Here is an 18,377-nt window from a genome sequence, read left to right as displayed (position 1 = left end):
TCCTCTGTCAATTGGAGAAGATTTTTCCTCCCTCATTTTTTGACATAATGATTCATTTGACTGTACATTTGGCTACTGAAGTACAACTTGCTGGACCATTTTACTATCGTTGGGTGTATCCAATTGAAAGGTAAAAACAAATATTATTGATATTCTTTTATTTAAATTATTATTTTCACTAAATAATAAAAAATTTATGTTTTTGGTATAAGGTACTTGGGGACATTGAAGTCGTATGTTCGAAATAGAAATAAGTCTGAAGGATCCATTGCTGAGGGGTATTTGGCTGAGGAATGTTTGACATTCTGTTATTTTTATTTAGCTGATTATGTAGAGACAAAATTCAATCAATCAACAAGAAATAATGAGACAACTATCGGCTCAACATTCGCATTGGACGTGTTTACGGCCTCTGGTTATGCACTTGGGAAGGCAATTGCAACTAAGTTTGATGATGAGACATTAAAGAAGGCACATCAATATGTGTTATTCAACTGTCATCACGTACAATCTTATATAGAGTATGTGATTTTATATTTCATTGTGTTTAAATATATAATCACCGATGTTTATCAAATCACCGTTCTTAAATTACAGTGAACACCGTCAGATTTTGAATCTTACTCATTCCGGTCTTCCAACACACCAAATTGAACGTATGCATAGTGAGTCTTTTGCCTCTTGGTTTGCCACACATGTAAGTTTCTTTTGTAATTGTCATTAAGGTTATATATTATGATTTTTATACATAATTTATCAAATTTTCCTTGTGTGATAGAGTGAAAATACAAATCCTTCACAAGATGATCCAGTATCAAACGATTTGAAATCACTTGCCAGAGGCCCAAATTTCATAGGGATACGATATGAAAAATTCATTTCCAATGGATTTAAGTTTCATACAAAAGAAGTGGAACGCAAGAGAAAAACTCAGAATTGTGGTGTAATTGTTCGAGCTACCACTTCAAGTTATTCGAGTATAAGAGATCAGAATCCAGTATCAAGTGAACTTGATTATTACAGGATTTTGCAAAATGTGATTGAGTTAGATTATGAGGGAGGTCAAAGAGTTGTTTTATTTGAATGTGATTGGGTCTCCAAAGGCAAACTACTAAAACTGGATGATGATGGTTTTATGTTGGCCAATTTTACAAATGTGAAGCGTCACAACGAGCCTTATATATTAACATCCCAAGCCATGCAAGTTTTTTATGTGGAAGATCCAGTTGATTGTAATTGGCATGTAATTATCACCACCGATGCACGAGCAAAGTATAAAATGCAACATGTGGCAGATGTTGATACATATCTTCAAAGTTGTATTTGTAATCCTGAAGACGAGAATGAACATGAAGAAGTCGTTTGGGTTCGGTATGATGTTGCAGGAGTTGAAATTGATGTTGATGAATGATGAGATTTAGTTAATGATGAGATTTTTTCTAGCATATATAATTTCTTATGTTTAGTTAATATGATATAAAGTGAAACTAGTAGAGTGGATTTGCTGGATACTAGAATAATAATAACATTATATATTTTAATTTCATTTTTAACTATGGATCTTTTATTTATCATATCAAAGGATATAACTAACTTTTTTATCTGCAAGTTGTGGCTTTTGCTCTTGATAAGAATGGCTAGTGATGGTAAAAATGTTGGAAAACCTCATTTACAACATCAAGATAAGGCAAATTCACAATCTCGAATTATGATTGCCAATCACGCAGCTCGAAGTTCAAAAAGAGGTAGCATGTAACTTTATACATCAAGGATATGCTTGCTGATCTTGTATTCCTCTTATTGGATCTTTTGATTTTGGCTGAATTTTATGTACTTTGTTGAAGTTGGTCTTGCAAGAGAACTCGGTAGCATGACAGCTAGCAGAAAAGGTTAGCATTTTCTTGTTTATAATGAAAAACTCAACTTACTTATATTTTGCTGGTATCAAAACTTGTGTAGAATTTCAAAACATACAAGGTATGTTGAATAAACCAAATGGATGGAGTTTCAAAGAACCGACACAATGATTTACAAGGTATTAAATATAAAAAGATATGAAACTTATTGTTTTTTATTTGAAACGATTTCGTTTGGATATGTATAATGGTTACTTCATGTTTTATTTATTCTATATAAAAGCATTTGTAATTTTTAAACTTTTCTTTTGATAGTAAATTTTTGGGAAAATCTCATTTTCAACTTCGAGATGAGGAAGATACACAATCACATATTATATTTCACAATCATTTAACTCGAAATTCAAAAGAAAGAGGTATAATCGCATTTTACACAAAAAAAATCTGTTTGTTGCTCGTGTATAACTCTTATTTGACCTTTTGCATTTGTATGAATGTTTTTTTTTTCGGAGAACATGATAATATATATGAGTGCACGGTAGCCTCGAGTATTAAAATAATCCCTCCATGTATAACACATTTTGATGAAGTTGAAACAAGGTTTTCAAAAGGATAGAGTATTCTTGTTAGTCTTCAGAATACTCTAGAGAAATGAAATGAGAAAACAAACCTGGTCTGCCCTTTATTTTAAAGTAGCATTTGTATTCATCTGAAAGTGGCCTCAAGAAACACTACATGAAGTCGAAACTAATAGCCCCAATAGTCATTTCGAATTTCATCATCAAACTTCTTCTTGAGCTCAGGATGCTTTGCGAAGTATTCATCAGCAGTCATTGTACTAAGCTTCTCCTTTAACTGTTGGACTTCCTGGATTTCTTTTTCTAATCTTTCAGACTCCTTCAATGATTTACTAATAGCCCCAATAGTCATTTCAATGAATGTTGTATACTTTGTTCAAGTCAGTCTTGCAAGAGAACTTGATAACATGGTAGCTAGCGAAAAATGTTAGAACTTTGTTGCTTATAATTAAAACTTACTTGCTTATATTTTGGTGGAGTCAATACTTGTGTAGAATGTCAAAACATACAAGGTATGCTATATAACCAAATGGATACAGTTTCAAAGCAGCAACACAATGATGTACAAGGTATTAGATATAAAAATATATGAAACTTAAGAATTTTTTATTTCAAAAGATTAAATTTTGATATAATTTGGTATAATGCTTATTAATGCTTTATTTATCTTATATAACTTGCTTTTGATAGGAATGACTCTTAAAAATAAAAATGTTGGAAAAACTCATTTTCAACTTCAAGATGAGACAAATACTCAACCACTGATTTTGATTGACAATCACACAACTCGAAATTCAAAAGAAAGAGGTAGCATCTTATTTATACATAAAAAATATGTCATGTCTTGTGTATAACTCTTATTTGACCTTTTTCTTTTACATGTTGTATATTTTATTCAAGTCTATCATACAAGAGAACTTGAGAACGTGGTAACTAGTGGAAAAGGTCAGAAATTTTTTTATTATAATCATAAACTCAATTCGCATATATTTTGTTGAAATAATGCATGTGTAGATTGTCAAAACATACAAGGTGCATCAAGAAACCAAATAGATCAAGCTTCAAATAAAAAAGATATTGGATTACAAGGTAACATCCTAAAAATTAAGATACAGAAAGACATGAAATTTTAGTTTTTTAGTTTCGATGATTACATTTAGATATAACTTGTTATAATACTCACTTCATCCTTTATTTATCCATATAAAAACATACAGGTTTGACTTCTACAACCACATTCAACAATACCCCACATGTTGAAAATGATTTTATGGACGAAGAATTTGAGCAAGGTAACCTATACGAAAAATGTAATAACTCATTTCACTTTATTTATTCAATAATTTATTTCTTCTTTTTGCATCTAGATGTAGATAGCGAAAGTGAATCTCTTGACGCTGAGAAGAAAACTAGAGGCCCTACATTTATGAAAGAAATTTGGGGTAGACCTAGTACGCTGCCACGTATTAAGATTCGATGTGATGATATGGGACGTCCTATTGGATCAAGAAAAATAAATTTACTGATTTTTTGGGTACTTTGGCAAGAAAGGGTAAATTTTGTCCGATTGACGTGGAAGATTGGCATAAAATGCCCAAAGATAGTAAGAAAAAATGCTAGATGTCATAAAGGTAATTACAATGTTATTGAATAACTTTATTATTAAATAATTTTTTACTATGAGGGTAAATTGTCTAAATGCCTTTGTAGGAAAAGCACGACCTTCCTCCTGGAACAGAAAGTTGGACGCTACGTTCAATAGCAAAAAAATTGAGAAACTGGAAGTCAGAACTAAAAAAGAAGCATTATGATCCTGAGTTGCCAATGCAAGTTCTTCTTCAAGAAAGAGATAAAAGAGCTTTTGTATAACAATATGTGAAACTAGTTGCTCATTGGAACTCCGAAAAATCAAAGGTATACAATATTTTATATGTTTAGAAAAATGTTCATGTAGACTTTTGTCTTGTGTACCAAGTTGAATTTAATGTATCAGGAGAGAAGTGAAAAAAATAAGATTGCTCGGAACCAAAAGATAATGAATCAGAAAACTGGAAGAAGATCTTTCGCTCAAGTGCAACAAAAATTGGTAATTTATCATATTGATCTTATAATTCTATATGCATTAGAATTTACAAACTTTTAACCAATTACATATTAGAAAAAAGAAAAAGGGCGACCTCCATCACGAGTTGAATTATTTCATGCATGTTTCACTCATGCTAATGGAAGTCCCTCAGGCAACATTGTGGCAAAAAAATTGATAAGTTGTTTTATAAACTTCAACTAGATTACTTTCAAAGATATTTGTTATCATAATCACTATGAATACATTATGGATTTTATTTTTTTGGTGAAGGCTGCAATGAAAGAACTAGAAAATGAACTTCCTGAAGACGAGGATGATCAAATTGGTCAAAATGACATATTTATCAAATCATTGGACCAGATAGACCAGGCCGAGTGCATATGCTTGGTGATGCTGTTAACCCATCTGATTTATGGGGAGAAGTTCCAAGCCTTAGCACATGCAATCGAATAGTGATGGACCAAAAGACAAAGTTAGAAAAAATGGATGAGCAAATTAGAAAACAAGGCCTACACATTGCAATGTTAGAATCAAAGATTTTCAATCAACCAAACCAAAACCTTGGTTCAAATTACAGCAATATACAACACACAGCATCCTCTAGTAGTCCATTATCTCCAAGGATAAAGTCTTTTTTTATAGTTTTATTACTTTATTATTATATTGATTTTGTACTTTATTGATTCAGCATTGGGTTTTTGGTTTAAGAATATATGTTAGATGCGTAAACGGTTTTTCTTTTGTTTATTTTGATATTATTTATTATTTGATGTGGCATAATGAGTTGGAGTTTGCTTTTTTGTAAGCTATGTTTTGTGTGAGCTTATAATTATCTCGAGTTAGTTATTTATTGATTTAGATAGTATATTTTGGTTGAGAATATATATTACATGTATATTTGCTGTCATGAGTTAACTAATTTGAATGATGTTTCTTTATGCTTTTTTGTTTTCTGACTAGTTGGACATACTCATTAGCATAATGGTTGTTGATGATTGTACTTTATAATTGTTTTTATTAAAACCTTCTCTTTTGTACTTTCACGTAGATTGGATGTTCTGTCTCAATAAAAAGTCTATTTGATTCGACGAAAATTGTGGCAAAAGGAGTGGTTCGTAGCATGGATCCAAATACCGAAGTAGGAGGACAGACGTTGGGACCAAATTGGTGTGAAATACAAGTTCTAGTTGTCCTAGAACGGGAAGAGAGTTTGGTTAGGCCATATGATCTTTTACAAAAAGTTGGGGATACACTTGGAGGAATGATAGCTTGGCCTTGTCATTTGGTATGATATTCAACTTTTCAATTAACTAGTATTTATTGTTATGTCCGTCATGTTAGTATCTTTTTAAATCAATATCAATTATATTTGCAGTTGACAGTTAATGAGGAAGATTTCTACTAGGTACATTTGGATAAATAATAATTTTCCAGTTTATCATTTGGTATGATATTCACTAGTTTGAATTAAATTTTAATCTCTTTATTTTGTGCTTCTTTAATTTTATTTCATTCATACAGATATATGAATTTTTATTGTAGGTGACAAGAATATTGGATTTTGATTAAGATGAGATGGTTGAAGAACGACGATGCGTCACAAGTTTGCTTATGTTTTGCTTTAGAAGACTTAATTTTTTGTTAGTTCTTAAACTAAATACATTTGGTACATTTGTTGGGGTATAGATGTTTTTTGAGGTAACAAATTTGTCAGTCTTATACATTAATGATTTCAAAATTAATGACAATTATTGATTAGCAATTTAATTTCTATTTTAAAATTTTGTATTTGTATTATGTTAATTTGTTATATCCTTGAATATTATATCATGAAAATATTTAAAATCAATGATATTTCATAAAATATGACATTTTTAATGTCACATTAGAACATTAAATCATGTACATAAAAAATGTCATATTAAAACTCATATGGAGACATTTCAAAAAGTCATTATAAACAACTATTAATGACAATTTTCAATATCTTTATATACTAGTATAGAAGACATTTGTAAGTGTCATTAAAGATTACATAATGAGATATTTTAAATTAACCTCATAACATTTAATTAGTGACATTTTTTATTGTCACTATAATTAACATACACGACACTTTTAGTTGTCATTATAAATGATTTTAACTGACACATAAATTTGTCATTACTACTATAATAACAAAGCATGTATAAATGTCTTTAAAACATGAGTTTTCCTGAAATTTAAAATTGTCATTATATGAATAATTAGTAACACGTATGAAGTTGTCATTAACATCTTATAAAGACATTAAAAAATGTCAGGAAGTTTAAGATGACATTGGAATAGAGGGCATTTGTTGGAGGTGTCACTAAAACTTAAATGTAACTAAATATTGAATATGATGACATTTATGAATGTCACCATAAGCATTTTTTGTTGTAGTGATTTACCTTATTTGAGCTTCTAATCATAGTTTAAATTAGTTTACTTCTGATTCTAATCAAACACAATTATTTTCCAGGGGATTCACATGAAATTGCTAAATAGAAACACAATCGAAATTAATATTAACATATTTAATTGTACTAAATATTATTTGAACTTGACTTCGTAATATAAACATTTTGACTTGTGGTTCAAAGTCAAAACGGTAATTTAATAATTTGAGAGGGTGTTGACTTGTCAATTAGTAAAGTCTTAGGTAGAAGCAATAGTAATGTGTATTGGGAAATTCATGCGATCGAGAAATTGTGACCAATATTTACAAATATTATTTATATATTTTTTTGGCCAATAGAATGCAAGAATTTATTTATTTGTAATATTTAAGACAAGTCGTCTAAAGAACACATGTTTTAGTTATATGGTCCAATGTTCACATGAAATTAAGGAGAATCGATATTTGCAAATTAAATTTTATTTTTTTGAAAGTTGGGAGATATGATATGTTACAACCGGGTCTCAAATCCGATAATTAGTCCTAAACTTGAGACCTTAATATCAGACGGACTAATTATAAGTTAAGACGAGTTTAGTTTAATTTTGATGTAGAATAAATCTGGTTGTCTATAAAATCTAAAATGAGTCAAGACACAAATAAAATTTTCTTACATGAGGAAAGGAATTAAGGGAAAATTATTAGTTGTCACATATTTTGCGGTACGTGTTAGTCACATAAAGTACTTTCAAAGTTCAAAGTAAAAGTATACAAATCAAAAAAAGAATAAAAACAAAATGCAGATATTTTTTGACCATCTATATTTATAAAAATATTTAAAATTTAATTAATTAACATTATGATTCTTAATTAACGAGAATCGTCTCCACACACTTGACCTTTTGTTCAAATTTATAAGATCTTACCACTAGAATATTTTGGATTATATTAAAAAAAAATATATGACCAATTTGTTGCTTCGCTTTTTCTATATTAATCATCAATAATTATTTTACAAATATGCGCTTTTGTATTTATTTTCACTCTATGAAAATAATCAATCCAAGTTGTTACATGAGTTGACTCTAACTCATCATAAACATATGAAGAATTCAGGTATCTCAGAGAAAACAGTTTTTTTTTTGTTTAGTAAATTGTTCAATTTTGGTTTGGTCGGCTAAGTTTTTAAAGTTTGATTTTGATACACAATTTTTTAATTTTTGACTATTTTGAACAATCACCGAAAAGTGTTAACATGACACTAGAAATTGTTGACTTGGCACAGAGAAATGCTTATGTAAAATCGAAAATTACCGAGTTGTTAGAGGCCAAGTCAGAAATTAAATAAAAATGATCAAAAATTAAAAGTGTACCAAAAACAAATTTCGACAACTAAATGAATCAAAACCCAAAATTACACAAGTTAATAAGCCAAAAATTGATCTCATTAGGTATTACATTAATAATAGTGTAGGACCGAGCGCTTACCGCTTTACCAAAAGCTATAGCTAGTAGTAATAGTGCAACTCAAATCTTTTAAACCACACAGCAGCTCAAGCACCACGGTTCGATCGCTCTACCAAGAAGAAACAATTATTGCACCCAACAATCTCCCTCCCAATAATTGCACTCCTTGCAATCAATGGGAATCGAACCCATGACCTTGGCTCTGATATCAATTGTAGGACCGCACGCTTACCGCTTTACCAAAAGCTATAGCTAGTAGTAATGGTGCAACTCAAATCTTTTAAACCGCACAGCAGCTCAAGTACCACGGTTCGATCGCTCTACCAAGCAGAGATAATTATTGCACCTAACAAATAGGAAAGTTAGGATTTTGGTCCTGATTGTTATTTTGTTTTGGATTTTAGTCCAGTAGTTTTGGATTTTAGTTAGTAACTTGTCAAAATTTAATTTTCATCCAATAACTTGTATATTTTTTTGTTTCGGTCTTTTTTGCCCGAAATAACTAAATACAACGAATAACACTTATTTGATATTGATACCCTCCTACACGACTCATTTGACAATAATAAAAAATTATATATTACATATATTAAAATCTATTAAAGCAAAATATAAAGTTTTTTCCTCCAATTTTTAATATTAGGTTTCTTTCTTAATTTATTTTTTCTCCATGTTTTTGCTTAGATTGATTTTATCGTTTGTAACCTAAGTTTTTATTTGCACCATATAAGTCACGTAAGAGAGAATCGATATAAAATAAACAATATTTGATGAGTTTATTGACTTCAATCAAAAAATAAACTAAAGCATAAAAAAATTCAACTTTACTCGGATAAAAACAAAACTTTAACAAGTTACAAAATTAAAAAAAATTCAAACTAAGTCAATTTCCATGACTAAAATTTAATTTTACATTACATTAAGAGAATATGAATCTGAGAAAAGATTTAGTTACATCAATCAAGAATAAAGTTAATCAATAAATTTAATTGTGTCTACTCACAATTGGTCGTTGTATTAATTATTAATTATACAAATATGAAATATAACTTATGACTAGAAAATTTTTTAGTTCACACAATGTGGAAGCAAGAATTACCAAAGAAAACATTTAACATGTGATAGAGGTCCAACTCGTCAAAACAACCCTTTTCTTTTTGGGACATTTAACGTGAGAGAGGTTCAACGTAAGTCAAATCCTAATGCCAATTGTTTTTATTTTTCTTTTATTTTTGGATTTTTCTACCTCTAGCTATAATAAATTCAAAATTTATTTGCAATTTTCTCATGATAAATTTATTTTTTCATCTCAATATTTTCAAAATGTAGATTTTTACATATGATCGGTTTAAACCGATCTCAGACCAAATTTTTTATTTTTTCGGTTCGTATTCGACGCATAGATATTTATGTTAATTCTAGAAACATTTTTCCAGATGGAGACTAATTTATAATCAAAGGTATTTCAAAAAAATATTTCTTTTTATGTTTGTAATTAAAAGTGCATTTACAGTTGGAATTGAAATTGAAAATGGAGAAGTTCTGGAAAATTGGTCATAAAATTTGATTATCAAATTAACATATTAGGACAATAGAGCAGGAGTCAGTTTGGCCCTTTTGAATGGTTGTTGACAATAAAGATTTTATTCAAATATTTATAGTAAAATCTGGTTGTTAAAGGTCAGTGTTTGACTAGATTAATGGCCACAGATTTCTTCGCATTGGACTACATTTTAAGAACATTTCGTTTCCGTCTCAAATTCAAATTTTTGAAAAGATCTTAATTTACTAACTGTAAAATAATCTTGCATAGTTTAAAAATCATAAAAAAAAAAAAAATACGATTTTTTGACCTTTTTCTCCATCTCCATCTCAGTCTCAATCTCAATCTCAATCTCAATCTCAATCTCAATCTCAATCTATGTGAATATATATGTCTGGACGCATGAGGTTGAAAAGTCTTTACGACACTCAAGTATTATTGAATAAAAATTATAGGAAAACTGGAAAAATTCATGTGAATGGCTAATAATAAATTAATTTTAGCATGGAATCTTAAACTGGGACTTTGTCCTAATAAACGAACTGCGGGAATGGCAAGCTCTAGCAGTTAAATTAGACATCTTACGCTTGTCTCATCTTAAATTCGAGATCTTGGAGAATTTTATGTTGTAGATGGATGAGTCGGGTTATTTGGCTAAGAGCTTGGGGAGCTCGATGTTAGAGTAGGTGCTCGGCAAGCCAACTTGTATGTAAAGCCCAAATTCAGTACGCGTATAACCCATGCACTTATTTAATTATTAAATCATTTAATTAATTTTAAATGAGTTTTAGCCAGGCATGATTTATGAAAATGTATTAGTTTAAAATATTTATGTTTATGTGATGCACGTTAAAAATGTTTTTCGAGGTTCATGTTTCAGGCGATTATTCGAGGCGGGATGGAGGAAAAGACCCGGTGCCGATTTTTGACAATTTAAAATGCGGTATTTTATTTTAAGTTAAGGATGGGGCATTTTTAACTAATTTATTTATGTTGTTAGTATTTTAAAGCCAAAGTTAATCATTAGGTGAATTTTAGAATTTAAAACTTTTAAAATTGGTGTGTGATTATGTTAATTGAAGAGTTTGATTAAATTAGTGTGTGTTAACCTTTAATTAGTATTTTAAATAGTTATTTTAGCTAGACTTTCTCCTAATTATTACACACACGTTTTCTACACTCACACACACTTACACACTTTTTCACACACTGATATCGGCAAAACACACCCACACTACCACAATTCAGTTTTAGTAATTTTGAGAGAAGGAAACTAGGGTTCTTCACTCATAGAGCAGCCGCCCCCTCCCCTCTCCATCTTCCAGCAATTCTCGTGTGAATTCTTCAAGGATTTTAGTGCCACGGTCGTCCCGGATCAAGCCTCGCACCGTTTTCGCTTTGATATCGCCGGTTCGGTAACGTTTATTATCAAATGGCACGTATAATCTCTCCTTTGCTGCGTCGATCATGTCATATTATGCGTTGCGTTGTTTTTATGCGTAAAATCATGTGTATGATGTTCGTAGTTTGAGCGGTTAATTGATTGGATCGACTTTGAAGGAAAAATTTTAGATCTAAACCACGTTTTTAATGTTATGGTTAAAACTGCGAATTTTCAGTCAAGATTTTGAGAAAACTTTCAACACAAAAAAGGTAGAAATTTTTGATGCCTTCAATTTGATATAAAATTCGAGATTTTTGGATGAAAATCGAGTGAGTTATGGCATTTTTTGTGGTACTGCTCAAACTGCGTTTTCAGAAATTTTATGATATTGATGTGTTCTTAAAGTTTTGTGTTGCAGGCTTCGTTTGAGATCGAAGGGTGATTGTTGCTGCGTATAGATATATTGGTAATGATGTTTGGAGTATTTTTGAGGTTACGTTTCATGTCGTTAGGCACTTGAACTAGTGGGAAGTCGTAGGAAATCGATTTGATGTCAATCGCAGTATTTTGTGTTGCATTGGGTAGTAGAGTGGACGTCGTGTTTTGAGGCGTTTGTACGAGTTTTGGTGCAATGTTATGGTTACCTAAGAAGAGTCTTAAGTTGTTGAATCACATCCTTTAAGTGTCAAATTGGGTGAATAGACATTGCATAAGTTTTCTCGCACGTACAGAAAAATCGAGGACACACGGACCTGCGCACGAGCCCTGACACGGGGTCCCTGCCTTTATTTCTTTTTGATGTCGAACTTGCGTAGGTACACGGACCCCTACACGGAGGCAAGCACGGAGTCCGTGCCTTCACCTTTCCTTCGCACACAGGTCAACGACCCTACACGGACCTATACACGGACCCAGGGCCGGGGTCCGTGTACTGACGCTTTTGAGAAGAATATGATGATTGCTTTGGGGTTTGATGTCTTGGTTTAGTGCAAGGGTTATCAAGGCCGTGTCATGGGAAATTGTAGAATGTCCTAAGGATTTAAATGAGCTCGTAAGTAAGCTGGATTATTATGTCTAAGATGTATCAGTTAAGCATTTGAATCCATGTTAGTATGTGCAGCAACGGCCCCGATCGAAGTCCAACGAATCCCTCAACGTCAAGTAAGTATGTATGACGTACAAGAAAATATTTTAAGTTTTTTGAGGTATGCTAAATGTCTTGTGACCAAATTATGAATGGGTTTGGAAGTCGGTGAACGTGGCCGAGGACCTCTCCACCCCGTTAAATTATGAACGGGTTTAGATCGTAATTGGAAAGCGTTAAATTATGAATGGGGACCAATCATCCCGTTAAATTATGAACGGGGATCTCATGTATGTGGCAGTGGATACGTCCCTGTCAGCCCAGTACTGCGGTTTGTCTGATCAGGCACTTATTATGTATGGGTCACTTGCGTTGAAACATCCTCTACGAAAAATGATGAAGTTATGTATGTTCAAGTATGCAAGCATGTTAAGAAAGTTTATGTTGACGGCACGTCTAATTATGTACGTACGTATGTTCAAGTTCATTTCGCAAGTTCAAGTTTCAAGTATGTATGTCCTATTTTAAAGTTGCATTTGGTTCTATTATGTATTACTTGCTATCCCAGTTTATACGTGTTGAGTCTTTAGACTCACTAGACTTGATCGATGCAGGTGAGGATGTCTATGAAGAGACAGGAGGTGGCGACCAAGGAGCAGGCTTGGACTGAGCGGGAGGCTAAACCCGAGGACCGCCATGTTTAAATTTTATGCAAAAGTTAAATTACTCCGATTTCGTATTTTGGTGGAAACACTTTGAGCAAACCTTTTGTTAGCAAATTTTATTGTAGTTATTTTGAACAACCATGTCTTATGGGGGACTTGGTTGAGATATTTTATGGCAAACTTTGAAGATTATTTTATGTTTAAGAAAATTTTTAATTTTTCCGCAAATTTTAAATAGTAGAAAAGTACGGTACGTCACAGTTGGTATCAGAGCGGTGTTCTTGTAAAGGGTTATGCCTACTGCCAGTCGCAAGAAGATCTCGAAGTCACTCCTCAAGTCTGTGAGTTTTAAAAATTTTGCATTATATATGTAGTTAGCATTGAATCATGATTTCAGCATGTCCATGTTTTAAGTTAAATTTCGTGCATCTTAGGAAATTGTTATTATATTCCTGCATATTGGGTTTACGTGTTGGGTAAATTGTTGGAACAGTATGCCTCCCAGACGTGTGATTAACCGGGAAGTTAGGGATGAGAACAGAGAGCATCGTGATGAGGAGAGGGTCACTCCTCCTCGTCCACCTCCGGATATGCAGGCGCAGATGCTTGCAGGTATGACGCAGTTCTTCGCGCAGTTTGCGGGGAACCAGGCTGCAGCAGTGGGTGCAGGGGAGAGGCCCAGGCCTGAGGCTGTCTACGAGAGGTTCAGAAGGATGAGTCCAAAGGAGTTCTCGGGTACCACTGACCCGATGATAGCGGAAGGATGGATTAAGTCCATCGAGGTAATCTTTGATTTTATGGAACTGACCGATGCTGATAGGGTCAGGTGTGCCACGTTCCTTCTGTCAGGGGACGCTAGACTATGGTGGGAGAGTGCGTCGGTGGCAGTTAACTTGCAGACTTTGTCTTGGACTGGATTCAAGGAAGTGTTCTTCGCCAAGTACTTCACTGAGGAAGTACGATCCAGACTGACTAGGGAATTTATGACGCTGCGACAAGGAGACAGCAGTGTTGCAGAGTTTGTTAGGAGGTTTGAGAGGGGGTGTTACTTCGTACCCCTCATTTCGAATGATGTCCAGGCAAAGCTGAGACATTTCTTGGATGGATTGCGGCCAATCTTGCGCCGTGATGTGAGGGTAGCTGGCCCCACTTCTTATGCAGTTGCCGTATCTAGGGCTTTGGCGGCAGAACAAGACCAGCGGGATATTGAGGCTGACAGGTTGGGCAAGAGGCCCTACCAGGCACCACCGCACCAACAGCCGCAGCATCAGCATCAGCGACCCCAGCACAAGAGGCCGTACCAAGGGCCACCAGGGAAGAAACCTTATCAGGGACCGCCGAAGGGCAAGGGTCCAATTCAGCAGCAAGGGGCACCTCAGAAGCCCGTAATTTTCCCAGTATGTCCTAAGTGCAACCGCCAGCATCCAGGGCAATGCTTATATGGATCAGGCAAGTGCTTCAAGTGTGGAGCCAGTGACCACATGCTAAAGGAGTGCCCACAGTGGAAGCAGCCGACTCAGGGCAGAGTATTCGCCATGCATGCACAGGAGGCGAATCCAGACACGACTTTGCTGACCGGTAAACCTTTTCTACCCAAGTTCAGTATTATTTTGCCTTGCATGTGGATTTTATTTGGGATTGTTAAGGTGCTAGTAATATTTTGAGTGATTTGGAATAGTAATTTTCTGCTATGTTTGAGGTTAATGTTAGTAATTTTGGGATATAAGTTAGTTTGTTGTGCTAACGTCTCTCAGGAAATATTTTCATAAAGAGATTAGCCACAACGGCACTGATAGATTCAGGAGCCACTCACTCCTTTATATCGGAGACTTTTGCTAATCATCTGGACATCAAGTCCATTGGCCTAGACATGATTTTTTCGGTGACAGTCCCATCCGGGGAAGAGTTGTTAGCAACTAGCATGATCAGAGATATCGATCTGGAATTGCAGGGCCATCTAGTATATGCAGATTTGATTCTACTGCCGATGCCAGAGTTCGACATTATTTTGGGAATGGACTGGCTGACAAAGAACAGGGTTTTGATTGACTTCCAGAAAAGATCAGTATTGGTTAGGCCGCTGGGCATGGAACAGTTCATATTTGAACCAGCCAGATGGAGAAGCTTCCCTCGCATGATTTCCTGCATGCAGGCGAAGAGACTGATTTCCAAGGGGTGTCAGGCTTTCTTGGCCAGTGTCATTTCAACGCCTGATATGCCCACTCCATCCATAGCAGATGTGCCGGTAGTCAGAGACTTCCCAGACGTCTTTCCTGACGACGTCACAGGTCTTCCACCAGATAGAGAGGTGGAGTTTTCCATTGATCTCATGCCAGGCACAGTGCCAATCTCCAAGGCACCATACAGATTAGCTCCAGCTGAGATGTTAGAACTCAAGCAGCAGATTCAGGAGCTTCTGGACAAGAAATTTATTCGCCCTAGTTTCTCACCATGGGGCGCGCCAGTGCTCTTTGTGAAGAAGAAAGATGGGAGCATGAGGCTGTGTATCGATTACCGAGAGCTGAACAAGGTAACGATCAAGAACAAATACCCACTTCCAAGGATCGAGGACTTGTTCGATCAGTTGCAGGGAGCTAAAGTGTTCTATAAGATAGATCTTCGATCAGGGTATCACCAACTGAAGGTGAAAGATGCAGACGTTCACAAAACGGCCTTCAGGACTAGATATGGGCACTACGAGTTCCTAGTGATGCCATTTGGATTGACTAATGCTCCAGCAATTTTTATGGACCTCATGAACCGAGTGTTTCAGCCCTACCTTGATCAATCCGTCATAGTATTCATTGACGACATTCTCATTTACTCGAAGGGCCATGAGGAACATAGCCAGCATTTGAGGACCGTGTTGCACACTTTGCAAAGTCGCAAGCTATTTGCGAAGTTCAGTAAGTGTGAGTTTTGGTTGGAGAAGGTAGCGTTTTTGGGACATATAGTTTCTAGCAGTGGTATTGAGGTAGACCCAGCGAAAGTAGCAGCCGTTAAGGAATGGGTTGAGCCAAAGAATGCATCAGAAATCCGCAGTTTTCTGGGTTTAGCCGGTTACTACCGTAAGCAGTGCCACTCACGTCACTAACCAAGAAAAATGCCAAATTTGTGTGGAGTGATGAATGTCAGAAGAGCTTCGACACTTTGAAGCAAACTCTTATTTCAGCGCCGGTGCTAGCCATGCCATCAGGGCAAGGAGACTTTGTGTTATATACCGATGCATCTAAGCTCGGGTTAGGCGCAGTATTGATGCAGCAGGGTCGGGTCATAGCTTATGCTTCCAGACAATTGAAGGTGCACGAGAAAAACTACCCGACTCACGATCTGGAGTTAGCCGCCGTGGTGTTTGCGTTGAAGATTTGGAGACATTATCTATACGGCGAGAAATGTCAGATTTTCACCGACCACAAGAGTCTCAAATATTTCTTCACGCAGAAAGAGCTGAATATGAGACAGAGACGGTGGTTGGAACTTGTGAAAGATTACGACTGCGAAATTAGCTACCATCCGGGGAAGGCTAATGTTGTCGCAGACGCCTTAAGCAGGAAAGTTGCAGTCATAGCTCAGTTATCAGTGCAGAGACCTCTTCAGTCCGAGATTCTGAAATTTGGTCTAGAGATTTATCGTAAGGGCAGAGCTCCCAGACTATCTAATCTGACAGTCAAGTCTGATTTGCTAGACCGTATCCGAGCAGGTCAGTCTTCAGATGAACAGTTACAGAAATGGAGACTGAAAGATGAAGCCAAGGGCAGTGTTTTGTACACATTTTCAGACGGCATTGTGAGATACAGAGGTAGAATGTGGGTGCCTAGTGTTGGGTCGATCAGACAGGATATTTTGACAGAGGCACACGCATCTCCGTATTCTATTCACCCAGGAGGCACCAAGATGTACAAAGACCTGCAGATATTGTATTGGTGGCCAGGGATGAAGCGAGACATCCGCAGATTCGTATCAGAATGTCTCACTTGCCAGCAAGTAAAAGCTGAACATCAGAGGCCAGCAGGGATGCTTAAGCCACTCCCTATTCCCGAGTGGAAATGGGAGAATATCACTATGGACTTCGTCGTTGGGTTGCCAAAGTCAATTAGAGGTTTTAATGCTATTTGGGTCATAGTGGATCGACTCACTAAGTCAGCGCACTTCTTGCCAGTGAAGACGACTTTCTCCATGTCGCAGTATGCAGAGCTTTATATAAGGGAGATCGTTCGATTGCATGGGATCCCAGTTTCTATTGTGTCCGACAGGGACCCGAGATTTACATCTTCATTCTGGAAGAGCCTACATGCAGCTATGGGAACGAAGCTGCAATTCAGTACAGCTTTTCACCCGCAGACAGATGGCCAGTCGGAGCGAGTGATTCAGATCTTGGAGGATCTATTGCGAGCATGTATGATCGATTTCCAAGGGACGTGGGAATCGAAGCTACCTCTAGTGGAGTTCACATACAACAACAGTTTCCAAGCATCTATTGGTATGGCTCCCTATGAGGCATTGTATGGAAGGAAGTGCAGATCACCAGTTCATTGGGATGAAGTTGGTGAGAGAGCAGAACTTGGTCCAGAGATAGTTCAGCAGACTGCAGATGTGGTGGTCAAGATTCGTGACAGAATGAAGACTGCCCAAAGCCGTCAGAAGAGCTATGCTGATAAGAGGAGGAGAGATCTCGAGTTTGCCGTTGGTGATCACGTTTTCGTCAAGATAGCACCTATGAAGGGTGTTATGAGATTTGGAAAGAGAGGCAAACTGAGTCCGAGGTTCATTGGGCCGTTTGAGATTTTGGACAGAGTTGGGACCCTAGCCTACCGTGTTGCCCTTCCGCCGAATCTGGCCGGAGTGCACAATGTGTTCCATGTCTCGATGCTGAGGAAATATTTGGCTAATCCTTCGCATGTTCTGAGCTACGAGCCGTTACAGTTGACTCCAGACCTGTCTTATGAGGAAAGACCCGTCCAAATCCTAGACAGACAGGAGCGCAGACTTCGGAACAAGGTGTCTAAGCTAGTCAAAGTCCGGTGGTTAAACCAATCAGTGGAAGAGGCTACTTGGGAGTCCGAGGCAGATATGAGACTTCGCTACCCGGAGTTGTTTGGTAAGACTTAATTTCGAGGACGAAATTTTTATAAGTGGGGGAGGAACTGTAGAGCCCAAATTCGTACACGTAAAACCCATGCATTATTTATTTGTTAAATCAGTTATTTAATTTAAAATGATTTTCTTAGCCATGCATAATTTATTTAAATGTATTATTTTAAATTAGTCATGTTTATTGTGATGCACGTTAAAATG

The 18,377-nt window shown here is 35.6% G+C and overlaps 1 protein-coding gene and 1 long non-coding RNA gene across 6 annotated transcripts; both read left to right on the top strand.

Moving 5' to 3' along the window:
• The first annotated feature begins 264 nt into the window (after positions 1-264).
• Positions 265-4,520, top strand: LOC140962399 (uncharacterized). 5 transcript variants are annotated; one of them, XM_073421269.1, is made up of 13 exons: positions 265-521; positions 598-697; positions 779-1,745; positions 1,858-1,889; positions 1,960-2,035; positions 2,929-3,003; positions 3,125-3,241; positions 3,335-3,379; positions 3,449-3,523; positions 3,652-3,726; positions 3,802-4,065; positions 4,145-4,348; positions 4,428-4,520. In XM_073421269.1, the coding sequence occupies exons 5-12, from the start codon at positions 1,996-1,998 to the stop codon at positions 4,243-4,245; spliced, it is 792 nt and encodes a 263-aa protein (XP_073277370.1). In that variant the 5' UTR covers positions 265-521; positions 598-697; positions 779-1,745; positions 1,858-1,889; positions 1,960-1,995; the 3' UTR covers positions 4,246-4,348; positions 4,428-4,520. The 5 variants fall into 5 exon arrangements, with proteins under 5 accessions (XP_073277370.1, XP_073277368.1, XP_073277369.1 ...); XM_073421267.1 differs by having other exon boundaries at positions 1,845-1,889; XM_073421268.1 differs by having other exon boundaries at positions 779-1,752; positions 1,845-1,889.
• Positions 4,521-5,243: 723 nt separating this feature from the next.
• On the top strand, positions 5,244-6,253 carry LOC140963392 (uncharacterized). The gene is made up of 3 exons (XR_012172683.1): positions 5,244-5,805; positions 5,896-5,965; positions 6,063-6,253. It is a non-coding gene; the product is annotated as an uncharacterized lncRNA (long non-coding RNA).
• Positions 6,254-18,377: the final 12,124 nt, after the last annotated feature.

This window comes from Primulina huaijiensis, chromosome 17 (genome assembly GCF_012295235.1).
Source record: "Primulina huaijiensis isolate GDHJ02 chromosome 17, ASM1229523v2, whole genome shotgun sequence".
In the NCBI taxonomy this organism is placed as follows: domain Eukaryota; kingdom Viridiplantae; phylum Streptophyta; class Magnoliopsida; order Lamiales; family Gesneriaceae; genus Primulina; species Primulina huaijiensis.
This window is presented reverse-complemented; position numbering and strand designations above follow the sequence as displayed.